Raw genomic sequence first — 24599 nt, 5'->3', positions numbered from 1 at the left:
ATCTCGTCGGTCGAAGTCGAGGTCGAGGTCTCGTTCGAGGTCACACTCGGAGTCGTCTTCGGCTCACGCTTCGAAGTCTTCGAAGAAGAAACACAGGAAGAGGAGCCATGAGTCACGTCATCACTCTGGGAAGGACTCTGGCTCAAGACCGAAGTCCCAGGTCAAGCTTATGAATAAAGAAGTGGAGGTTTCGGAGTCGGAACATGAGGAGGCTTCGCATCCGGGTTCACCCGAACCTCAAGAACAGGTCCATTCTCCGATTCTATCCAATCCTTCTGGTCAGGAGGATGAAGGTGAGGAGCAGGGGGCTGGTGGAGCCGAGGTTCCGGCACCTGATGGTTTGTCGACTCCGGTTCCTGCTCCCGAAGAAGAGGTCGACGTCGTGTCGACTCCACCTCCTCAGGAACATCCCAGAGGTCCATATCCTGAGTTTCCGACTCCAGGTCAGGATCCTTCTCAGTTCCTGAACGCCATGTTTGGTGTCTATTCCAGGGCAATGTTCCCGTCTGGTGCACCTGTTGGTCCCACGGGTCCTATGGCCTTTAACTTAGGGGTTCCACAGGCTTATGCCCTTGCACCCTTCATGCCTTTTATGCCTGCTCTACCACCGCATTGGCATTTTCCGACACCACCGGTGTCGTCGACGCCGAAGCGCACGACGCCGGTGCCATCGACGCTGATCCCATCGACGCCGTTACCTACGACTCCGAGGCAGGATTCTGTCCGACCTCGTGTTGAAAGACCTCGTCCGACGTCGGGTTCGACGCCAGCACAGACCCCGTCGGAGTCTATTCCGAATCCTTTGGCTTCGATTGTGAAGGAAAGATCTCGGAGAAAGGCCCAGAGACTTCTGGAAGAGGAGAAATATGGGTATTCAGGTACTGAAGAAGGGGAGTTACAGGATTCTGAGGATCCCTTTGAAGATTTGTGTGAGGCCAGTGGGCTTGAACTATCGCCTGAATGGGAATTGGCTTCTGTATCAAATGTTCCATCAAAGGATGTGATACCTTACCACACTGTTATTAAAAAAGCAGCGAGTTTACTGAACATCACTCTACCCACTGCTGATTATAAACCTAATATTTTGACTGAGGTGCTTCATTCACCTTCATCTGTGATTGAACCTATGTTGCCCTTCAACGAGGCCTTGTCTGAGCCTATCTATGAGGTCTGGAAAAAACCCTTATCTGCTCCTGCAGTTTCTAGAACAGTGGCAAGGAGATATAGAGCTGCACCGGAGGACCCTGCATTTTTAACAACGCATCCTCTGCCTGAGAGTTTAGTGGTGCAGGCTGCCTGCTCAAAGAAATCTGCTGGTGCGTTTCCACAGGTTCCTGGAGATAAGGAATCCAGGAAACAAGACCAAAGTGCCAAAAAGATTTTCTCATCAGCCAGTATGGCATTAAAATCAACCAATGCTACGTGTCTGATGGGGAGGTATATCCATGCTTTGATGGACTCTGTCAAGCAGTTGATTCCGAAGGTTCCTGAGAATGACAGGAAGGATTTTCAAGAAGTAGTTTCAGACACTCAAGCAGCTGCGAGGCAGGTCATCCAGAGTGGTCTGGACACCGCAGACTCGGTGGCAAGGATCATGGGCTCCTCCGTGGCCACCAGGAGGGCTGCCTGGCTCAAGTCATCAGAGTTCTCTGCAGACGTCCAGTCTGTCTTGATGGACTTGCCTTTCGATGGGTCAGGTTTATTTGGCAAGAAGGCTGATACTGCCTTGGAGCGTTTTAAGGACAGTAGGGCCACTGCAAAATCTTTGGGTCTTCAGTCCAGGGGTACTACCGGAAGACGTTTCAGAGGGTTTGGCAGATCTTCCTTTCGATCTTACAGATCATCCCAGCAGCAGCCTCAACAGCAGCAGAATACACTGTACAAGTCGTACAGGGGCAGACAAAGATCCCGCCCTACAGGTCGTCAAGCTTCCTCCTCCTCCTCCTCCTCTCCTTCCCAACCCCCGACCAACGCAGCAAAGCAGCCCTAGATCCGCCATTCCGGATCATGTGGGCCCAGTGGGGGGTCGGCTTACACATTTTCTACAAGATTGGGAATTAATAACATCGGATCTTTGGGTTCTCAATCTTGTGGAGAATGGGTATGCACTTCCTTTCCAGGAATTCCCTCCCAATTACCCTCCTTGCCAGGGTTATTGTACGGAAGACCACCTGCTTCTCCTGCAGGAAGAAGTCCTGGCACTGTTCCGAAAGGGTGCGATAGAGGTGGTTCCAGAGCAGGAAAGGGGTCAGGGGTGCTACTCCCGGTATTTCCTGATTCCCAAGAAAGATGGCAGGCTTCGGCCAATCCTGGACCTCAGGATTTTGAACCTTTACCTGAGGCAGGAAAAGTTCAAAATGCTCACTCTTGCACAGGTTCTTCAAGCGCTGCTGGAAGAAGACTGGATGGTGTCGATCGACTTGCAGGATGCGTATTTTCATATTCCCATCTTGAAGTCGCACAGAAAGTATCTCCGTTTCACGGTTGGGTCACAGCACTACCAGTTATTGGTCCTTCTGTTTGGTCTTACTGCTGCACCTCGAGTCTTCACCAAGGTGATGGCAGTGGTGGCAGCTCATCTCAGGAGATCGGGGATTCATGTGTTTCCGTATCTAGACGACTGGCTGATCAAAGCGGAGTCGCCGGAGAAGGTGCTCCATCATCTGCAAGGGGCAACTCAGTTGTTACACAGGTTGGGTTTTTCGATAAATGTACCCAAATCTCACCTGGTGCCCTCCCAGCGCAACCTGTTCATAGGTGCGGTACTGGACACTACTGTGTGTCGCGCATTCCCACCTCCTCAAAGGATTCGCGACATACAGGAGATGATTCCTTTATTTTTCAATGGAGCTGTCGTTCCAGTCCTGAAGGTTCTTCGCCTGCTCGGTCTGATGGCTTCATGCATTCTGTTGGTCAACCATGCACGCTGGCACATGAGGGCAATCCAGTGGTGCCTCCGCAGGCAGTGGTATCAACACAACGGAGATCTCAGGGAGTCCGTGAAGATCTCCAGAGAAACTGCGGCGGATCTATCTTGGTGGAGCGTGGAAGGCAATCTGTCTCAAGGGAAGCCTTTCCAACTGCCTCCATCGGTGGCCACGGTGATATCGGATGCATCCACCCTAGGGTGGGGTGCTCATCTGGGGGATCTGGAGGTCAAAGGTCTTTGGTCTCCAGAGGAAAGGTTGCTTCACATCAACCTTCTAGAATTGCGGGCGATACGTTTGGCACTCAAGGCCTTCCTCCCTTCCCTTCGCGGTCAGTCAGTTCAAGTCCTGACGGACAACACGACCGTGATGTGGTACGTCAACAAGCAGGGAGGAGTAGGGTCGCAGTGTCTCTGCAGGGAGGCTCTGCGCCTCTGGTCCTGGGTTCAGGACCATTGGATTTGTCTGATGGCAAATCATCTGGCTGGAGTTCTGAACGTTCGTGCAGACAGTCTCAGTCGGCAGTTCTCTGCCGATCACGAGTGGAGGCTTCACCCAGAGGTAGTTCACGACATCTTTCGGATGTGGGGGACTCCTCGGGTGGACCTGTTCGCCACTCGCGAGAATGCTCACTGCCTGTCATTCTGCAGTCTCCAGTATCCGTTGCAAGGAGCCTTGGGGGACGCGTTTCAGTTGAGTTGGGGAAATCAACTCCTTTACGCGTTTCCTCCCATACCCTTGATTCCTCGGGTTCTGAGGAAGATTCGCCAAGACCGGGCCCAAGTCATATTGATCGCCCCGGACTGGCCAAGAAGGGTCTGGTACTCGGACCTTCTCCACCTCTCCTCTCACCCACCGCTCCATCTCCCTAGCAGGGCAGATCTCCTCTCTCAGATGGAGGGGCAGGTTCTACACCCCCACCTCCAGACCTTACACCTTCATGCCTGGAGATTGAGCGGGGCAACCTGATTTCTTTTTCTCTCCCTCACGATGTGGTCGATGTCATTTTGTCAGCCAGGCGTGACTCCACTAAGTCCATCTATTCTTATAGGTGGTCTAAATTTGTTGCTTGGTGCAGGGAGAAATCTATAGACCCTTTGAGGTCTCATTTATCTGATGTGCTCCAGTTTGCCCTTTCTCTGGCTCAGCAGGGGCTTGCTGTTGCCACAGTGAAGGGTTATCTTTCTGCGCTGTCTGCTTTTATCTGTTTGCCTGACCAGCCTTCTCTTTTTAAGTCTCCCATTGTTTTAAGGTTTTTGAAGGGCCTCACTAATAGGTTCCCTCCTACACCTTTTATTGTGCCTCAGTGGGATTTGAATCTAGTTTTGACATTTTTAATGGGTGCTCCTTTTGAGCCTCTTCACAAATGTCACATGAGGCTTCTGACTTTCAAAACGGTTTTTCTCGTTGCAGTCACCTCGGCAAGGAGGGTAAGTGAGCTTCAAGCTCTTAGTTCCAAGCCCCCATTCCTGACCATTCATGCTGAACGAATGGTTCTTAGGACCAGGGCTGCTTTTCTGCCAAAGGTGGTGACTCCTTTCCACCTTGGTCAATCCATTACCCTTCCTACTTTTTATCCTCCCCCTCACCCTTCCAAGGAGGAGGAGAGATTACACCGTCTTGACCCCAAGAGGGCGGTGTCTTTTTACTTGGACAGGACTAAAGACTGTCGAGTGGATGACCAGCTTTTCATTGGCTTTGCTGGCTGCAAGAAAGGAAGAGCGGTCCATAAGAGGACTTTGTCGAGATGGATCGTCCTCTGCATTAAGATCTGCTACTCTCTGGCCGGTAAGGACCCACCAGAGGGTATAAGGGCTCATTCAACTAGAGCTAAGTCTTCGACCTCCGCATTGGCTAGAGGTGTGCCTGTTGAGGATATTTGTAGAGCGGCAACTTGGTCTTCCCTCCACACTTTCGCGAAGCATTACTGCTTGGATTCCGAAGTGAGGAGGGAGGGTCACTTTGCGCGCTCTGTCCTTCAGGATTTCCTGGTTTAGAAGAGTGGACACCCTCCTCCGGGAGTGGGGACTGCTGTGGGACTCTATTCACAAGGTGAGGAATCCACACGGCAGATGTATCTATCAGAAGAACAAGTTACTTACCTTCGGTAACGCTTTTTCTGGTAGATACTATATCTGCCTGTGGATTCCTCACTGACCCACCCGCCTCCCCGTTGTCCACTCTTCTATGCCAGTTGTTTATATGATGTATTATTTTATTGTCAAGTATTTGTCTATTTCAAATGTTTTATTGCATTTGCTTCACACTGTGTGTGTTACCTTGATTTCTATACTGCGTATACTGTGTATATGTCTACTGTCATCGGTCCGTCCGTGTGCCTCGAGGGCACGGAAAAAAGGGCGGAACTGATGTCATCACGCCGGCGTGGGCCTATGGTAGGCGTCGGTGACGTCAGCGGAGTCGCGTGCGATGCCGTGCCTCTGTGACGTCCGGATCCACGTCGGCGCGAAGCTACAAAAGAATTTCCGAATGTTGCTGATGCAAGGGGGATATTCACAAGGTGAGGAATCCACAGGCAGATATAGTATCTACCAGAAAAAGCGTTACCGAAGGTAAGTAACTTGTTCGTTCTAGCTAAACTAACCTCCCAAAGGCAGCCAACCCCTTACGCTGCATGCAGCATTCGGCTGTGTGGGGGCTTGGCCACAGGCACCTCATCCCCGAGAGCCAAATATATCTTAGAGGGGATTGGGACCACGTGCCGGCACCCCTTTCTGAGCCTCATTAGACCCTGGGGGGACCCCATCTCTTAGGGCCTTATTTATCTTTTTTTTTTTTTTTAACTTTATTTTCCAATTTTAATAAACTCACTCAGCAGGTAATATATAGGTACGGTAAACAGCACTGTCCATGAAGTAAGCATTGAAGTACACAATCGTTAGACATACAAGTAAGTAAACCCCCCCCCCACACAATGCCCTTCGACATTTCAAGCCCCTCACACACACCCCGCATGTTGATTTGTACGGAGGACTGTATCTCTCAATGGGGTTATGTCTGTGTCATCCGAATCATCTCTACCCTCTTCAGAGTCTGTGGTGTTCTTGTGGTCTACCAATCTATTAAACATAGTTGATGTTCTTACTCTACCTTTTCATCAAGTCTGCACAGCTTTATATGAATCTCCTCTGCCAGCGTCCATTCCGCAACGTCCTTATGTAACAGTTTTGTCTATGGGGCTTACTGCCTTGTCCATGGTATCGCTACCCTGCGCCTGGCAAGCACCACTTCCAATTTCTCAAATTTTTATGCCATGTTACGTCCTTTTCATCTTTCAATGCTCCCTAGCGAACAGTAGTGTGGCATTTTGTTCCATGTGGAGATGCGTGACCTAGCTTTCTGTCAAATTTGGTGTACATTCGTTCAGCGGTTTGGGCTGTAATGATGTCTACATTTCCTATGGAATAATGAACAGGGAAAACATGTTTTGCCCCCACCCCCCCCCCCGCTTTTCCTTGGCTCCGCATGAATGATCACCCCAAAAATTTCAATGCACAAACTACTGTGAAAGTAGTATTTTTTTGGGAAGTTTCTTGGAGATTTGTCAAACGGGCCTAAAGTTATTAGCAATACAAAAATTGTGTTTTCTATGGAAACATGATTCTAACTGTGGTAACTGGGTAATAAATATAGATCTATCTAGCTATTACAGGGACTTTATAGTTAGGCTCATATTTCACTCGTACAAAACCTGTAAGATTCAGACGTTCTGATTAGCAGAGCTAACTATAACTCATCCCCCTGTAATGCACTGCTTAGGACCTCACATAATAAATCTCTCATGACATGGTCCGTGACATCACTGATGACGACATCCAGTGTTAAAAAGTCAATGTGTTGAATTTATATACCACGGTGTATTGGTGAATCAGTGGGTGTAAGAGTGCCTCTATGGATTATTCAGCTGGTGTGTGCCTGACTGTATAAGTGAGTGATTAGGTGTCCCAATGAATGTATGGGTGAGTCCCTGTAACCTTTGTTTTTTTTCACTGGATTGCTATGGTTTTTAGGTTGAGCCTGGGCAGTGCATGCGCTGCTCTGCGAGGCATGCTGTATTAGAGTATGGATTTGAAGCCCCGCCCACTCTCCGCCTATTTTTGTCATTGGCTTGTGTCATTGCCCTTCGTAAATGCTGGTTTCTGATTCGTTAATAGGTTTGTTAGTCTCGCCTTGTCTTTATTTGTAACCTCCCATGAGGACTGGCCCTTTTACTTCTGTTGTTACACTGTACGTCTTATTTAGTCTGAAAGCACTATTTTCTTCAATGAGTTTCTCCTACTGCAGGCACGAATTGCTTTCCTGCAACATTCAGCGCGCCATGAGCGCTTTCACTTTCCAAGTAGCCCGGGACAATGGTGGCCGCTTCTTTGAGATGCAATAAGTCTCGCATTTACAAAAATTCAAGCTATTGGCATTGTAAATGACTATGCCTTTTATTTATGTGTTAATTATCAAAACAGATAAAAGCCATTGTCAGTTACAATGCCAATAGCTTAAACTCTCGCAAATGCCAGGATTTCTATGTATCCCTATGCCTATTTATGTCATAAGCGCTGGAAACGGGTTAATGATCATGTATAGCATTGACGTGGTGTGCCGTACACTTTAATCTTGTTGGCCTACTCTACTCTGTTGCGCACTGTGGCTGTCTAGTGGGCCTGGACCTAGTTGGTATCTCTTGGTTGTTTGATTCAGGAGTAAGGGCCTGTATCTTATAAACTGCTGGTTACAGTCAGTCAGTGATATATCTTTTATTCGGTTGCCATAATTTTGTCGGAACAATAAAAGTACATAAAAACATTTCAACATTTAAAAAAGGATACAAGTTTAAAAGGAGAGCGGAGGTAAGATATTCAAAAAGGGTGAAACTGGTCATAATTTAGTAAAGTGCTGGTGCATCAGAAGTTAAGTCATAATTACAGCGATATTTTATACACGCCTTAAGAAAACAGGAAATACATATAGCATAAAATTCAGAGTCTAGATGTTGTAGAGCGAGAAAAGCGGGGCAACCGCTTCTCAAGCTCATAGTTAGCAATAGTGGAATGATCCATCGCTTACGTGGTGACTCGTAAAATCTACAAAACAGCATTACATGAATTGTGGAATGTACCGAAATTTCATCACATGGACACTTAATATGCGATTTTGACCAATCTTGTTTCTTCGGAAAAGTTATAATACGAAAAAAAGTATTAAAACGAAACCGGGTCAAAAGGTATTTTTCATAGGTATTCAAATGATACAGTAAATAAGGTTGAATACATGGTGCAGTCTGGATAGTTAGGATCTGGCAGTTCGAGACTTTATTAATTTCCTGAGTTAAACGCAACTCCCTTAAATGAGATAAGCATAGGATTTTCAAATTTTTCCTCGTAATGCGTACTATAGATGAAGGTTGGAAAAAATAGGAAGCAAGATTTAAATCCTTTAGGAAGTTGCTCACGTATGTAACCATGGAATTTTTACCTAGTTTGCAAGGCCTATACAGTCCGTAATGAGAGAACGAGTCAATTTACACTGGTCTGTCGTCCAAACTCGTTACAGTCAATATTTCTGGTGGTGTAGGGAGACTCCCATGTGTTAGGGCTTCTGCTAGCTATATATGTGGAACCTTTTGTCCTTCTGTACCAAAACTCGTGCTATGTAAAGCGTTCTGATACCCTATCTCTCGGTTCTAGTTTGAGCTATATAAAACTCTAAAAACAACAACAACAAACCTTATCAGCTAGACCGATTATTCCAATTGTTTAATTATCATGGCAACCTTCTTTAGCTGATCACGCAAGATCCAAAACCAGGTTTTTGTTGTGGAGACCTGCTATCTCTGGATCCAACAGAAATCATAGGAAGTGTAGGTTTATGACCACAATGGAGCAGCGCTTTAAAATGTATGTTGTGCTAACGTTGGACGGTCTCATTTTCATGTCTCCTGGCCATTTTGACTCAGTTGACATGTCACCATGAAACCTTTTCCAGTCACCATGCTTTTATTCTCTTCCTTTAATAATGATTTCACTAATGTGCTGAATACTAACCTGATTTCATTATCTTATCGCGTTTGTTCTCTTCAAAACATTATTATAGATAGTGTGCAACCAGCGGGTACATGTATAGGAGGCGATTTTAATGTAAGACTCTGGCACCCCCACTTGACTCGCATATAAGGAACACGCATTCCACTTTACAAATGATATTGCTACTTACAAAAAACTTGATGGTAGGGGATGTGAGGTGACCTCTTTGCTGACCGCACATGATTTAATTAATGTAATGGATGTCACGTGCATCGGGGCTCATATTCTACCCACTTTCAAAGGACGAGGTCACAGCCCCACTATCAATTATATATTTATATCCTCCTTTCTTAGACTTTCTATCACATGGCAATGTGACCCCCTCTAGTTATAGCGATCATAATCCTATTGAAGAACACTTCATGCTGGCCAATAGGTCAAAGTACAATAAGGAGATTGGGGCATGACATCTTGAACCCTCCACAGATGGTTGAAGGTTGAATTTAAGTTCTGTAGCACCTGAGTGCCTAGTTCAGAAGATAATTACAGAGAATCTCCCCTTAGCACAAGCCTGCCTCATTAAGACGACATTGCCAACGCTGTAGTGGTCTCCTTTGTTCACCTTGGTGACGTAATAAAAAACAGAGCTCATGGTCCCAATTTCTGAATCTCCTAGTAGACCACGATGGTTCAATCGGGACCGCTCTCTTGCGAATAGCCATTTGCGACGCACTCGTAAGGCCATTCCAAAGAATCCTATAGCTGTGATTGAAGCCTGTACACAATCTAAGCGAGTATTACGTATTCGGAAAGCAGAACAAGTGAGACCGCAATGGGACTCACTTATTATAGCTGCAAATGGGAAGAATAGCTACCTCTTCTGGGATTCACTTAAAAAGACGAAACAACCTAATTGTACAGATCCAAAGATTGATTCTTACATCTCTAGCCAGGACTGGGAGACTCACTTTTCTACAATCTATGCCCAGGCTAGCCCAATCACTGACACTTTGCCATATCCTGACTGTAGCGCAATTCAACCAATTCTGGAAAAGGTAGAGGAGGCATTACAGCAGAGTGATGGGGGCAAAGCACCTGGCCCTGATGGGGTAGCCGTAGTTCTTTTGAGACACAATTCGATATTTTGGGCGCCGCTACTATTGAATGTCTTCAAAATTCTTGCCAATGCCTCCATTCCCGAATCATGGTCGACATCCATTATAGTGCCTATTTTAAAAAAAGGGGATTGTTCCCAGCCCAGCTGCTATAGACCCATCTCATTAATAGACACTACTTCAAAATTTTGGGCAGGGGTTTATAAAACCACATAAATGAATTGGCTGAATAAAAAATATTACATCCCAGTCAATATGGCTTCAGACCCAAAGTGGGCCCTATAGAGCAGTGCCTCCATCTCACATTAATCATTGTGAAGTACACTATAGCAAGTTATTCCCCTGTGTACTTAGCTTTTATGGACCTATCAATGGCATTTGATAGCGTTAATCGGTCCAAGCTTTGGTCCATCCTAATCTCTTGGTTTGGAAGAAGCCTTAATGCACTACTTAGCTTATCTACACAGAGGAATGACAGCATGAATGAAAATTAACACTAATGGTGAAGCCTCAGAAGGTATTAACATTGAGAGGTGTGAGACAAGGTTGTGTCTTAGCACCACTTTTATTTATTTTATAAATTAACAACCTTCACTCATTTTAACCACTACTACTGGTGTTCCCATAATACGGAGCTCCCCATTACCAGCACTGTTGTATGCTGACAAGTTAACGCCGTTTGATGGCCCGCACTCCAAAGGCTTTTTCTGTCCTAGTGAATGGCTTTATCTAATTTATGGCATTACTAGACCTTCAAACACACTTTAACAAGTCTTTTATTATGTTGTGCGGTCTTAAGAAATACAATATACCATCATTGAAGCTAGGTGATCACAGCATACTCTGCACAAGTACTTTCACCTATCTAGGTATGACATTTAGCGATAGTGGCTCTTGGAAAGTGCATATAGCAAACAGTGGGAACAAACTCTCCAGAGCCATAGGCCTCTCGTCCTAGGAAAGGGAATGTTCTGGCTCCTTTTTTGAAGATCTATAGAATACAGTGCCTCCTGTCTGCAACTTATGGAGCAGAGGTGTGGGGAACTGAGAATTGCCACCAAGTACAACTAGAAGAAAACCGATTTTGCAGGAAGGTCCTGGGAGTCCAATCTCAAGTTTCATCTGTCACAGTGAGTTAGGCATGCCCTTTGTGGAAGGTTTCATTAGTGTCCACCTGCTGCTTTTTAGGTCTCAAGGCCTATCAATGCGCATGCGCATTGAGCGGAGCGAGACTATAGGGCTTTAAACAGACTTTAACAAACTGGCGATTTGCCCGTGCGCTTTTAGGTCAATGCGCAAGCGCATTGACCTAAAATGCGCGTGCACAGCATCAAATTGTCAGCCATCTGTTGCCCAGCTTGGTGCCGCTCCACCCCCTGCGGCATCAAAGGCTTTCACAGCCGGCCGGCCGTGCTTTCAGTTTCACGGTCGGCCGGCCGTGTGAAGTGCATTTCAAAGGCCGCTCTCCCTGCTCCGCCCCCTCCACCCTTTGGTTCTTGTAAGATTAACACACACTCCAGCAGCTCAGTTGCACAAGTTCGCTCACCATAGCAGCTGAATCTGTTCACTATACAGCATTGTCCCCTCGCACTCAGTTACAGAGTAGAGCTGCATTTTGTCTATGGAGTAATCTGCTTCTCACTGCCAGGCGCAGCTCTTCGCTGTTGACAACTCTCCCCTCTTAACTGTCGTTGCTTCCGCTTCGCCAACCTACTAGTGCGTCATTGATTTTCAAAACCTGACTGGTATTTAGTTCCCAAACCGTGCTGCGTGCCTCAACCCAAAGCTTTTGTTGATGACTTCGAGTACTATTGAAGTCTCTCGCCTTATCCTCCCACAGACACCAATGACGCACCTCGCATCCCGCGTGCCTTTCTCCAACTCTCTCCCCCAGCAGACTTGAACTCGGACCAGATCTGTTCTCTGCTATCGCAACCTCTGTATTACACTGACTTGTTTTGTTTGGTGGCAAACCAAAGTTGATGCTTGAATTTAGTTACTGTCTGGAAAATAATGCACTCAAAGAGATTGGTGGGACCCTGCATCTGTATGTAATTAAAAAACAAAAGATGTTTGGGAGCACAGTCTGGCTGCAGGAATGCTTTCTTTTTACAAGCCAGTAGTCCTGCTGCCTTCTTTGTCAGAAACGTAGAGTGTATTTTCTTTTTTTGAGGAAGGGTCTGTGAGCTAGCGAAAAGCCATTGTTAAATGTGTGGCCTCCTGCTCTTTTTTAACATCAGTATCATCGGCCCTGTATTAGTTTGGTTTCACATGTTCCATCATGGCCTGCTGGGAGTTTTCATACCTCTAATGTGCATACAGACAACATCCTTGGTGTGGGCATAAATAATATGGCTCATCTCCATCTCTAGGTTTCTTCCTCTCTGTTAGTAACAACTGATTATAAACATGTATCCCTCTTTTTAGCTCGTTTATGGGTTTTTTAAGTGTGGCCTAGAAAAAATTTCAGCTGTTTCACCACCTGTTTCACCCTCACCCCCCTCACAACCCTCTCACCCCCCTCACAACCCTCTCACCCCCCTCACAACCCTCTCACCCTCTCAGCCTCACACCCTCACACACACACACACCCTTACCCTCAGTCACCCTCACACACCCTCACACACCCTCACACACCCACACCCTCACACACCCTCACACACCCTCACACACCCTCACACACCCTCACACACCCTCACACACCCTCACACACCCTCACTCACCCTCACTCACCCTCACACCCCTCACCCTCACACCCCTCACCCTCACACCCCCTCACCCTCACACCCCCTCACCCTCACACCCCCTCACCCTCACACCCCCTTACCCTCACACCCCCTTACCCTCACACCCCCTTACCCTCACACCCCCTTACCCTCACACCCCCTTACCCTCACACCCCCTTACCCTCACACCCCCTTACCCTCACACCCCCTTACCCTCACACCCCCTTACCCTCACACCCCCTTACCCTCACACCCCCTTACCCTCACACCCCCTTACCCTCACACCCCCTTACCCTCACACCCCCTTACCCTCACACCCCCTTACCCTCACACCCCCTTACCCTCACACCCCCTTACCCTCACACCCCCTTACCCTCACACCCCCTTACCCTCACACCACTCACCACTCACCCTCACACCCTCACACCACTCACCCTCACACCACTCACCCTCACACCACTCACCCTCACACCACTCACCCTCACACCACTCACCCTCACACCACTCACCCTCACACCCTCACACCACTCACCCTCACACCCTCACACCACTCACCCTCACACCCTCACACCACTCACCCTCACACCCTCACACCACTCACCCTCACACCCTCACACCACTCAGTGCTACAACACATATTGTGTTACAATAGGTGTCACATTTGCGAAAGATAAAACTATTGGCATTGTAAATAACAAAGATATTAATTTCGCTATTTTCAAAACAAGCACATAAATAAAAAATGTGTCCTTTACAATACCAATAGCTCAAACTTTCCTAATGCGAGACATATTACATTGCTGTGCTTCTCTCCCCTGCTGCACTCTCCTGCTCTCTAGAGATGTGGCCTAACGACCAGAGCTGCCATCTAAGTCACGTAAATACAAAACATGTTGCAGTCCAAATGCTATAGGTGTCACATTCGCGAAAGTTATAACTATTGGCATTGTAAATGACAAAGCTATCAATTTAGCTATTTTAAAAACCAACAAATAAATGAAATATTTGTCATTTACAAGACCAATAGCTCCAACTTTTCTAATGCGAGACCTATTGCATTTCCAATGCTTGTTTGGCAAGCAATCCTGCAAAATACAAAGGGAGCCCTTACGAAAGATATTATAAAAGATTGCCTCGCATGTGACAAAGGCAGAAAAATCCCTTGGCTAAAGTATATTGAATCCTGCCTGTGCAAGATAGGTTTCAGTCAACCATTTGAAAATCCAGAGGGCCTTTGTACTATAAGTAGGAAACATCTGCAGGTGTGCTGGTACCAACATGTGCTTGCAGAGCGAGCAAAGAGGGACTCAGAAAAATCTAGAGTCTCGGCCTATTTGAGTAGAACTCAGGGATGGATTGGCTCACCCCAAAGGTATGTGATTGGCCCATGAGTCACTGGGAACGCAGTTAATTGTTCTGTTTTAGGGAAGGCACAATAAAATATTCATGAAACTTCCCACTAGGCTTCCAACCTAATCTAACTTTATGCCTATGTCTATGCGATGGGAAATCTAGCCCATCTATGTTGCATTTTTATTTTTCTGTAATTTTTATTCCACATATACCAAAACTATCCTGCTCCCTGTTCTTAAGAAACTACATATCGGTGATCTTAGAGAAGTGAATAATGCACTTTTCCGATTGGATGATGTGGACATTATTATTGGCGTCGCCTTGTTTCTGAAAGTTGCGGTGCTAGCACGCAAGTCAATGTCCGCGTTTGAATTTTAATATGTTTTCATACTTGCACTTTAAATTGCTGTCCCATATCTGATATGAATTTCTCTCCTATTTTTATTAACTTGCTTGCGCCTATGGCGCGGGCCGCTCTGATTTTAAACTGAATTATGTATAGTGTGCTGTTTTTTATCATGGTTTAATATGTTTAAACCAAATAAAGAAAAGTAAAGTATTCTCTTTCTTTGGATTTAGTCACTCCTGGGAGGCTCAGTCTAGAGCTTTTCATAAGCAGATTGGTCGTACTTCTAGTCGCGGCTTGCAGTAAGGTAGTTCTGCAGGCTTTACTTCGCTTACATCAGATTTTTGGGTGAACAACTGCTAGTCAGAAGATTTGCGCCTCAACATTTATTCTCTCCTGATGCTAGTGTACAAACAACCTCCTTGGTGAAAACACAGGGGGGGGGGGGCAGAGTTTGGTGGTTATTGCAACTGAGGCGGAATGCCTTCAGCCAACTCTACAGTCTTTGTTTGGGAACCATCCAATTCTGAAAAAGCATCTAACTGCTGTTATCCAAAAATTTACAGATTTCCTATCCTGGTGGCCATTTTGAGACCAGTTCAGCTGCCTCAGGTATGGGTGGTTAATCCGCTCTCTGGAAGTCTCTATTGCCAGTAGACTTGGCCTCAACACAGAAAATGTGATGGCACTGTAGTAGGGGAAACCTTAGCTACTACACGTCTAACTACCCAACCAAAACTTGTTTAAAAGGGAGAGAACAGCAGATTTTACATGCTGGCTCAAACGTCAGAAATAGACTGGCAGCTGAGCATAGATTCTCGAAACTGGACTTGTGAAAGGGATATCACCAGTTAGAGCTGGATCCGCAATCAAGATACATAACAACATTCTTCACACACCTAGGTTTGTTCCGCTATAAACGTCTGAGCTTTAGGATATCGTCAGCAGCCAAAATATTCCAAGAGACTATCAGACAAGTGATAAGGCCAGTGAAAAACAGTTTGAACTATAGCGATGACATCCTGGTGATCGGCAAGACAGATGAAGAACACGACAAAGCGTTGTGAGAAGTATGCACCCAGCTAGAACAGGCTGGCCTCACACTAAATGAAGACAAGTGTGAACTGGGACGAGATGAACTGGTGTTCATTGGACGCATTTTTTCAAAAAAAGGAATGCGGCCAGATCGCAGCAAGGTAGACACGTTGTAAAAAGCGAAGCCACCAAGCGATGTCGCAGAAGTCCGGTCATTCCTTGGTCTTGCCAGCTACTGTGCAAGATATATCAAAGACTTTGCGACAGTAAGTGCACCACTGCGGAAACTGACAAAACTAAGGACAGATTTTTGCATTGACAAAAGATTGCAGCAAGGCCTTTGAGGAAATAAGAGAGGCTGTGACTGCCGTAGATCATCTGGCATACTTTGATCCACTGTTGTGCACCGAACTAACAGTAGACTCAAGCCCAGTAGGGTTGGGTGCAATACTGGCGCAACACAGACCAGGAAAGGACTCGCCAAGATGCGTAGCGGCCTATGGGAGCAAAAGCCTATCAGACATTGAAGAGCATACTCTCAACCGGAGAAAGAGAGCCTGGCAGTTGTGTGGGCCTGCGAACATTATCACATGTTCATATATGGGAAACCATTCACGATAGTAACGGACCACCAAGCTCTAATTACAATCTATGGAAATCCAAACGCTAAGATACCACCAAGAATAGAGAGGTTAATGGACTATAACTTCAAAATAATACACACGCCTGGCAAAGAACACAACCCAGCTCACTATATGTCCAGACATCCGTTGCCACACAAAGCTGAGGCCACGACAATGGCAGAGGAATATCTGAATTTCATCTTGAAGCACAACACGCCAGCCTCAATAACAATGTCCGAGTTGGAACAGGATACAAAACGAGACCCCACCATGCAAGCCATCCAGAAAGTGACCAGACAACAAAGGTGGAGGCACATAAACAACAATAGCATTCTGGATGAAGGGGTGATAAAGGAGGAACTGCTAGCATTCAAGAAGATTAATGAAGAGCTCTCAGAGACCGAAAATGGCATCTTGATGAGAGGAAAAAGGATAGTGATGCCCCGCACGCTGAGAAAGCAAACAATTGAATTGGCACACGAGTCACACCGAGGAATAGTGGCAACTAAGAAAATGTTGAGAGAAAAAGTGTGGTTCCCGGGGCTAGATAGCATGGTTGAAGTGATGCGTTGCCACGTCTGCCAGGTGACGGGGCCACCACCAAAACCGGAGCCACTTCAAATGTCTGAACTACCAAAGGCGGTGTGGTCCGAATTGGCGGCAGATTTCTATGGACCACTAGAGACAGGAAACTATCTACTGGTCATCATAGATGAGTTCTCCCGTTTCCCAATAGTCAGACAAGTAGCATCAACGTCAGCAAATGCAACCCTACCAGTAATGGATGATGTGTTCGCCGCATGGGGCTCGCCCCAAACACTAAAAACTGACAATGGCACGCCATTTTCGGGAGAACAATTCCGAAAGTTCATGGAATACCTAGGAATCAGACACCAGAAGATAACGCCTCTGTGGCCACAAGCAAATGGAATGGCGGAACGGTTCATGGGGACCATCAAGAAGGCAGTCCAAAGAGCGAAATTAACACAAATATCGACAGGACAGGCACTATGCCAGATACTGAGGGACTACAGGAACAGCCCTCACAGTTCCACAGGCCGATGCCCGGCCAAACTAGTTCTAGGGCGTTTGAGCAAGACCAGGTTGCCACAAATGGAAACAACGATGAATGCAGACCGAAGCGACATAGCTGTCAAAGCTGGAGAAGCGAAGGCAAAGATGAAGGCCTACGCTGATCAACGGAGGCATGCCTCCAAACCAAAAATAAAGGAAGGCGACACAGTGGTAGTGCGGCAACGACAGCATAGGAAATCAGACAGCACATTCTCGAAAGACCCGCTGACTGTGATGGAAGTGAAAGGACCGATGATAACCGCGGCGGCGAGGCGGTATAACATCACAAGGAACAGTTCGCATTTCAGAGAACTGAAACCGAAGAAGAAGAACCGCTGACGCCAACTACAACAGCAGTGAAGGAAGAAGACAATGGACAAGGGAACGAAAATGAAATCAGACCGAGAAGAACGTGCAAGAAACCGCAGAGACTGATTGAAGAGATGTAATGTGACCAGGTCTCTCTCTCTATCTCTCTCTATTTCTATCTCTATCTCTATCTATCGCTACCTCTCTCTATCAGCACTCACTAGCAGTGACCGCAGACTACGTCATGGAAAATGTTTGTTTGCTACAAAGGGGGAGATGTCGTGACCAGACTGCTGGGCACTAGGACCCACGGGTCAAGGACACTGGGGAAAGGACACCGGACACCACATCCGGTCAGGGGGGCAGGACCCAGAGCACAGGAGAGCGGTGACAAGGGGAAGGACGCAGATGCAAGAGGCTGTATGACGATAAAGAATAAAGGTGCCTGAACGAAGATACTGAGTGGCGTGTAATCCTTGGGGGGGACCCTCTAGGACACTACACCCCCTATTCTGCGTCCACCTCCATCTTGGCATTTGAATGTGGTGCTCGCTCAACTCATGCGATACCCCTTTGAACCTATTCACAAAGTTGACCTTAAGTTCCTTTCTTGGAAGGTATCTCTGCTGTTGGCGCTGACATCAGCAAGAAGGGTCAGCGACATTCAAGCATTCAAGTTTAAGTCACCTTTTCTGCAATTCACATCTAATTCAGTGGTGCTTCGTACCAATCCCAGCTTCATGCCTAAGGTTCCTTCAGATTTTCACCTTAATGAACAGGTAATTCTGAAAACATTTTTTCCAAATCCTCAGACAACGGCATGGAAAGCTTTGCATTCCCTGGACATCAGGAGATGTCTCATGTTCTATCTGCAACGAACTGCTACAATTCGAAAATCGGATCAACTTTTTGTAGCGTATGGGAGGCCTCGTCATGGTTACTCCGTATCCAAACAGACCATAGCTCGTTGAATGTCCTCGACGATTAGTCTGTGTCATCATCAGGCGGGAAGGTCTCTACGCACTACGCCGAGAGCACATTCTACGAGAGGGATCACCTCATCCATAGTTACCTGTAATCTGTGTCTTTCATAGATTCACATGCACCCACCCACCTCTCCTCAGAGGCTCTTTTGGCTATGATGTTGCCTCCACTCCTGTGAGAAAATCTGAGAGCCTGAGCCTCTAGGGAGAACATTCTAGTGGGTGCTGTCACCTGATTGGCTGCAGTTTGGACTATACAAAATGACTATGATAGTCATGAGTGTGAAAGTTTTTACTCTTGTGGCTTAGGGCTACTTTACTTCCCGGTTCTTTATTTCTAAGGTTGTTTGGTAATTATTTGCATATTATTGCTTTTTTATGTACCGTGGGACTCCCACTCCGACAAAGGGGAATGATTCAGGCGTGTGAATCTATGAATGACACCAATACTGGAGAACCACAGATTACAGGTAAGTAACTATTGTTCTTCTCAGTGCCAATATGTCAGATTACAGCATGGAGAGCTAAGAAAATTGATTTGTATTGAGGGTTGGTGTCTGGCAAGCACTATATCTGGTGGTAGGGCAAAATGCCTTTGATCTATTTCGTTTTTTTCTCTATTTCTCCAGAGAAAACCCAATGTCGACCTTCTGTATGCAAAATAGCATAGTTTGGATACTGACAATATCTTCCCTGAAAGTGAATCCATGTATTTTTATATTTTGAGTTGTTTATTTACTTCTGGTAAGAAAGCTATTCTTACATAAATGTATTTATCTTTTAATCAATCCTTTTGTTTACAGCAAATTATTTCAAGTGTTCTGGGCTTACACTTCATGAACGATTTTCCAAGTTGAAAGACAAGCAAGCCGAAGATACAAAAGAAGCAGTGGCACGTCCAGATCCAGAAATTCACAGGTATGTGTCTAGCTCTATGTCAAGGACGTTTGCTGTATCAGATATTTTTATAATAAAAAGGTGTTGAAGGGCTGATTATGGGCTAGGATGAATTCTTAGGTCTGAAAAATATGCCTTGCAAACCTTGCATTGTGTCTATTTTGTGGTGTGCTACCTTCTCAAAGAACTGCTCCGGGTATTTGGGGCATTGCAATAAAACACAAAACCATATTGAGGAGTGTTAAGGTGGCATTGTCTCCTGCATTTTGTGGGCATGCAACTTCAAATAATATAGTATTTTTATGGGAGGCTCTTGTGAGTCACACTACAGCTCTCATTCCGATTGGCTGGCTGAACCGCAAACTCCGATATTGCGGATGCCATTACAGGGCTCAGGGGCTCTGTGTGGAGATACTCTGGCCCCCCTAGTCCTTGTTGGGGATGTCATTGAGGGACAACCCCCCTCACCCCCCACCCCCCTGAGGTACTGGGTTTTTAAGAACCGGCACAGAACCGGTAACCCAGCGGTGCCAGGGGATCAACACCCAGAGACCTCGGGTTCTCCTGAGTCAGACCGACAGAAACTTCAGAGTCTTCCAGGTGAAGTCAAAGATTAGTTTATTGGCTGCAACCAAGGTGACAGGGTCCTAGAAGTACAATGCGAGTATATTCATGAGACTGCACACTTTCACGAAGTTAGGCTTCTCTTCTTATACATAATATTCAGCCTTGGGCAAAACATTCCTTGGATTCGTGGTATTTCATTTATGGTTACTGATTACAAAAGAAAAGCAGAGTCATGATGACATGTACATATTTCACGTCGTGCTGCCCATAACAAATCATCCGGCAAGGCCCAACATTTCATCAGATATCGCTGGACCCCTAATAAAAATGGTCACCTCCCCATCATAAAGCAAGTGAGGAAAAGGAGTGGAGAAAGATGTGAGCGAGATATGGCAGGTGTGCGCGCTGAAATGGTTTTATGGCTGGTTGGGCCTAGATGCTATCTTGCTCGGCCACTGGGAGGGAACTGACCTAACGAGTTCGGCCTGGGGCAATGGTTCTAACTTGTACTGGGGTCAGGGAGAAGTCGATTAAGGACTATGTGTCCTTGTGGAATCAAATTCAACTGGATTAAGGCCGATGTAAAGGGCAACACGTAGCTAAGGGTTTAGAACGTAAATGACGATTTCGAGGTGAAATCGTCACTCGAATATGCCGAAAATACATGTACTTGATGTACTCGTCATTCTCGGTCTTTTGATACCAAATTCGTCCTATTTCGACGAAGTTTTTATTCTCGAGTCCAGTACTATTATATGAATCCAGATTTTTCAGAACCACAGACCCTCCTTTTGCCCTTACATAGGCAATTAATCTATCCTCATGTTAATCTGAGTCCAGATCTATATTCCTAAAGTCATTGAGATGTTGCTGCAACATCATTCTAGTGCTGAGCTCATGTCTTGACACAGGCTTCCTTACACATGATGTAACACAGAGGCCACATATTGCAGGAGCACACTGTATGCATAGACAGAACAGGAAAAGAATGGCTAAGACCATCCCAATGACCATCAGAATTTTCCATCCCCAAGCAGATATCAGTCCCCAGAACCATCCCATTAATGACCAATCTCCTTTATCCACATGAATAGATTCGGAAATCTTATGTAGTTTGGAGATGGCCCCGTACACTGTCGGAGCATTATCTGGAATAAAAATGCAACAACTGGACTGGATCAATTTGCATACTCCACCTCGGTCCGCAAGTATTACATCCAAAGCGACCCGGTTCTGAAGGGTCATCAGTCGATCCGACTGGAGCTCAGCAGTCAGGTTACTAAGGGCACCAGCAGTTTCAATCACGGTGGATTCAACTACCCTTGTCAATTGCCTTATGTTTCTGCTGTTAGCCATGGCTCCCCAGAACGGCAGAACACCCATTGCAAAGTCACCAAATTCTTGACCTGCAGTGTCTTCTTTACTCAAAACACCTCTAACTACCCTTGTCCGATGGTAATCTGCTGCTGCTGTGTAGGTGGGAGGTAACAGGAATGAAACAAAACATGAGCCCGAGAAGTCAGGGGGCAACCATGTATAGGCTCTATCATGGCAGATGAAATAAGTACCCTTAGCGGCTAAAAAGGCAGGGGAAGTCTGGGATCCAAAAACGTACGTTTCTGTACAGACACTCTTCCCTAGCTGAGCTCTAGTATTCCTACCAATACCTTGCAGACACAGGTGACCTTGATGGGGTACGATCCAGATAGGGGACGATCTCTTGGCTTGCTGTTTCTCACTTAATGTAGTGCCATATCCGGTCACATTCCAACCTACATATGCAAGTATCTCATCATCCGGGGTATCTTCGTAAGAAGTTACTTCCTTGATCATGTCAACTATACCCTTGACTAGGGCGCTAGTCTTGAGGTTGTCTTTTACCGAGCGTAGGGGTTGGATTTCTCGTGCATATATGAACATTGTCCTATATGCCCATACTGACCCATTGCGACTAAATGGCAGGACCAAATAGGGGATACCTCTATCCGTGGTGTGGGGCATGAGACCACACACCCAACAGTTGGTTGTGTTCATTACAAGTTGGTGTTGGTGTAATAACTGAACGAAGGAGTTATTAATGAACTCTAATCTCCTATTTGATTCGTGGTCAGGCAAAGGGTGGAAAGAATGAGAGGAAACAGTAGGAGGAGGTATGGGTGATGTAGTGGGTGCAAATGTCACATGAAAAGAGAATAAAACATAGCTTATCAAAAAGACCATTACGCTAAATAGCATAAAAATACACATTATTATAAAAATTCTCTTCCTTATTGTTTTCAAAAGTCTCTGCTTAAAGTTCATTTGTTTGGCAGGTCTCTCCACATCAGGAAACTCCATCCTCTCTAAGGTGCTGCCCGCGGCGGTAGGTTGTTTCTGCTAAAGGATGCTTCCGTCAGTCTAGGGTAGCTCCCTTGGACCAACTGGAACCAGCGACCTATCGTCGTCAGCTGCACCCAAAAGTCTTTAATCAACCGCGACCCTAGCAGCGGAACCCGGATGGCGGTTCGAAAAAAACAAAATAAGCAAGTTACCTAGATGGGAGAATCTGCACTTTCAAAAATAGGATTTGGGGGAAAAACACACATTTTTATTAGTCCACAGGTTTTTCTCTTGGATCATAAAATAAATCACTTTTACTTCAGTCTGTTTTTCTTGGTCGCAAATGGTAGCGTCTTTTCCCGGGTACTGTCTGGTCCAGAAATAGTAGCTCAGGTTCCACAAAGTTCAATTGTTCTGATGGCTGCGCAGTGTCTTGAAAAATGTTCCCACTTTCACAATCAGGATTAGCTTCTTTTACACGTTCATCAGTTGTGCGCTTTGAGTCAGTGCCTCCTTTTCGGACCCATTGGTCATGTGGCAGAGGGAAGGGTATTTTCTTACAATGGATCCCGTGGACCCAATTGGCCTTCCCCTCCACCCTAACAGTTGACCTTGTAGACAGGAGGACGAGGTGAGGCCCGGTCCATCTGGGCTGGTCGTTTCTTGTTCTTTGGAAATTCCTGACCAGCACCCAGGAACCGGGGTCAATGGAGTGACCCGGTGTCTCAGAGACCGGAGGCAAGGTGTTGTGGACCTGTTGATATAAAACACGCAATTTAGCCGTCAATTCATACAAATAGTCAAGCAAAATGGGGTGTTGCAGCTCGCTAAACTTCGTGGGCCTAGGCACTCCCCATAGGTTGGCTGGCCGACCAAAGATTATTTCATAGGGGCTGAGTTTCATTCGCGAATGCACAGTCATTCTGGTGGATAGGAGTGCTAAGGGTAGAGCGTCAGGCCATTTAAGACCTGTGCTCGCTTGGATTTTGGCCAATTTAAGTTTAAGCGTGCCATTGTAACATTCCACTAATCCAGCTGATTGGGGGTGATTTGCAGCGTGGAACTTCTGCCTAATGCCTAGCCCTTCACACACTCTTTTCATCACACAACCCACAAATTCACTTCCGTTGTCCGACCAGACCATTCTAGGCATTCCGAACCTGGGGAAGAACTCTTTCACAAGGGCTTTCGCTGTGGACAAGGCAGTATTGTCCCTTAGGGGATAGGCTTCTACCCATCTTGAGAAGGCACAAACAACCACGAGCACATATTTTAAGTTGTTGCACCTCTCCATGTGTATGAAATCTAGCTGCAAAACCTCGAACGGATACGTAGGAGGTGCAAAATGACCAGCTGGAGTTGGGGTTCCCCTACCAGGATTGTGCTTCAGACATACCATACAATTCTTGACAACATTCTCTGCACACTTGGGAATCCCTGAATTCTTCCACACTGGGGCCAACAACTCGCAAATCCCTTTCGCGCTGATATGGGCCATCCCATGAGCCATCGTAACCACTGCAGGCACATATGCATCGGGTAACAACCATCTCTGTTGCTTTGTCGATTCAATCCAACAACCATTTGCATCCATTCTCCCTGTACTTTCTCTCCACATGCTTAACTCTTTCTCCGTGGCCTCAGTTTGGATGGACTTCACACTTTCTATCGTGTCTTCACATATTCCAACATCACCAGTCCATCTTTCTGAGCTCACAACATACATTCGGCTCATCATATTCTTTGCAGTTTCCTTAGCAGTTTCATCAGCAAATGCATTTCCACGACCAACATCATCAGTCACTTTCTTGTGAGCACTACATTTCACGATCGCTACTTTCAGGGGCAACGTCAGTGATTCAAGAAGCTCATTCACCAACTGACCATGCTGAATCTTAGCTCCATGCGAAGTCAGGAACCCACGTTCTCTCCACAATCGTCCAAAACTGTGAGCCACTCCAAAAGCATACTGGCTGTCGGTATAGACAGTCACTTTCATTCCTTTGGATAACACACATGCTCTCGTCAGTGCCACGAGTTCAGCGGCTTGAGCTGAACCATGTGGTATTCGCGCAGTTTCAACGATTGTGTGCAAAGTTGTGACAGCATATGCTGTAATCACATTACCATTTGGGAGTTTAAAGCATGAACCATCCACCCATAATGTACCATCACATTCAGCAAGAGGAGTGTCGAATAAATCAACTCTCCCTTTCGTCTCTTCCTCTGTTCTGAGGAAACAATCGTGCTGTTCTGAAGCATCCGATTCCTCAGCAATTGGTAACAA

At 46.2% G+C, this 24599-nt stretch overlaps 1 protein-coding gene across 6 annotated transcripts in view; it reads left to right on the top strand.

The window, feature by feature from the left end:
• BCLAF3 (BCLAF1 and THRAP3 family member 3) overlaps positions 1-24599 on the top strand; it is a 525957-nt gene that overhangs the window by 62783 nt on the left and 438575 nt on the right. For all 6 annotated transcript variants that reach the window (XM_078657893.1, XM_078657894.1, XM_078657895.1 and 3 more), the window contains exon 6: positions 19333-19447. In XM_078657893.1, coding sequence (XP_078514019.1) covers positions 19333-19447 — 115 coding nt within the window. The remainder of the gene's footprint in view (positions 1-19332; positions 19448-24599) is intronic.

The sequence above is a fragment of the Lissotriton helveticus genome, chromosome 8, assembly GCF_964261635.1.
Source record: "Lissotriton helveticus chromosome 8, aLisHel1.1, whole genome shotgun sequence".
NCBI classification, from domain to species: Eukaryota; Metazoa; Chordata; class Amphibia; order Caudata; family Salamandridae; genus Lissotriton; species Lissotriton helveticus.
This window is presented reverse-complemented; position numbering and strand designations above follow the sequence as displayed.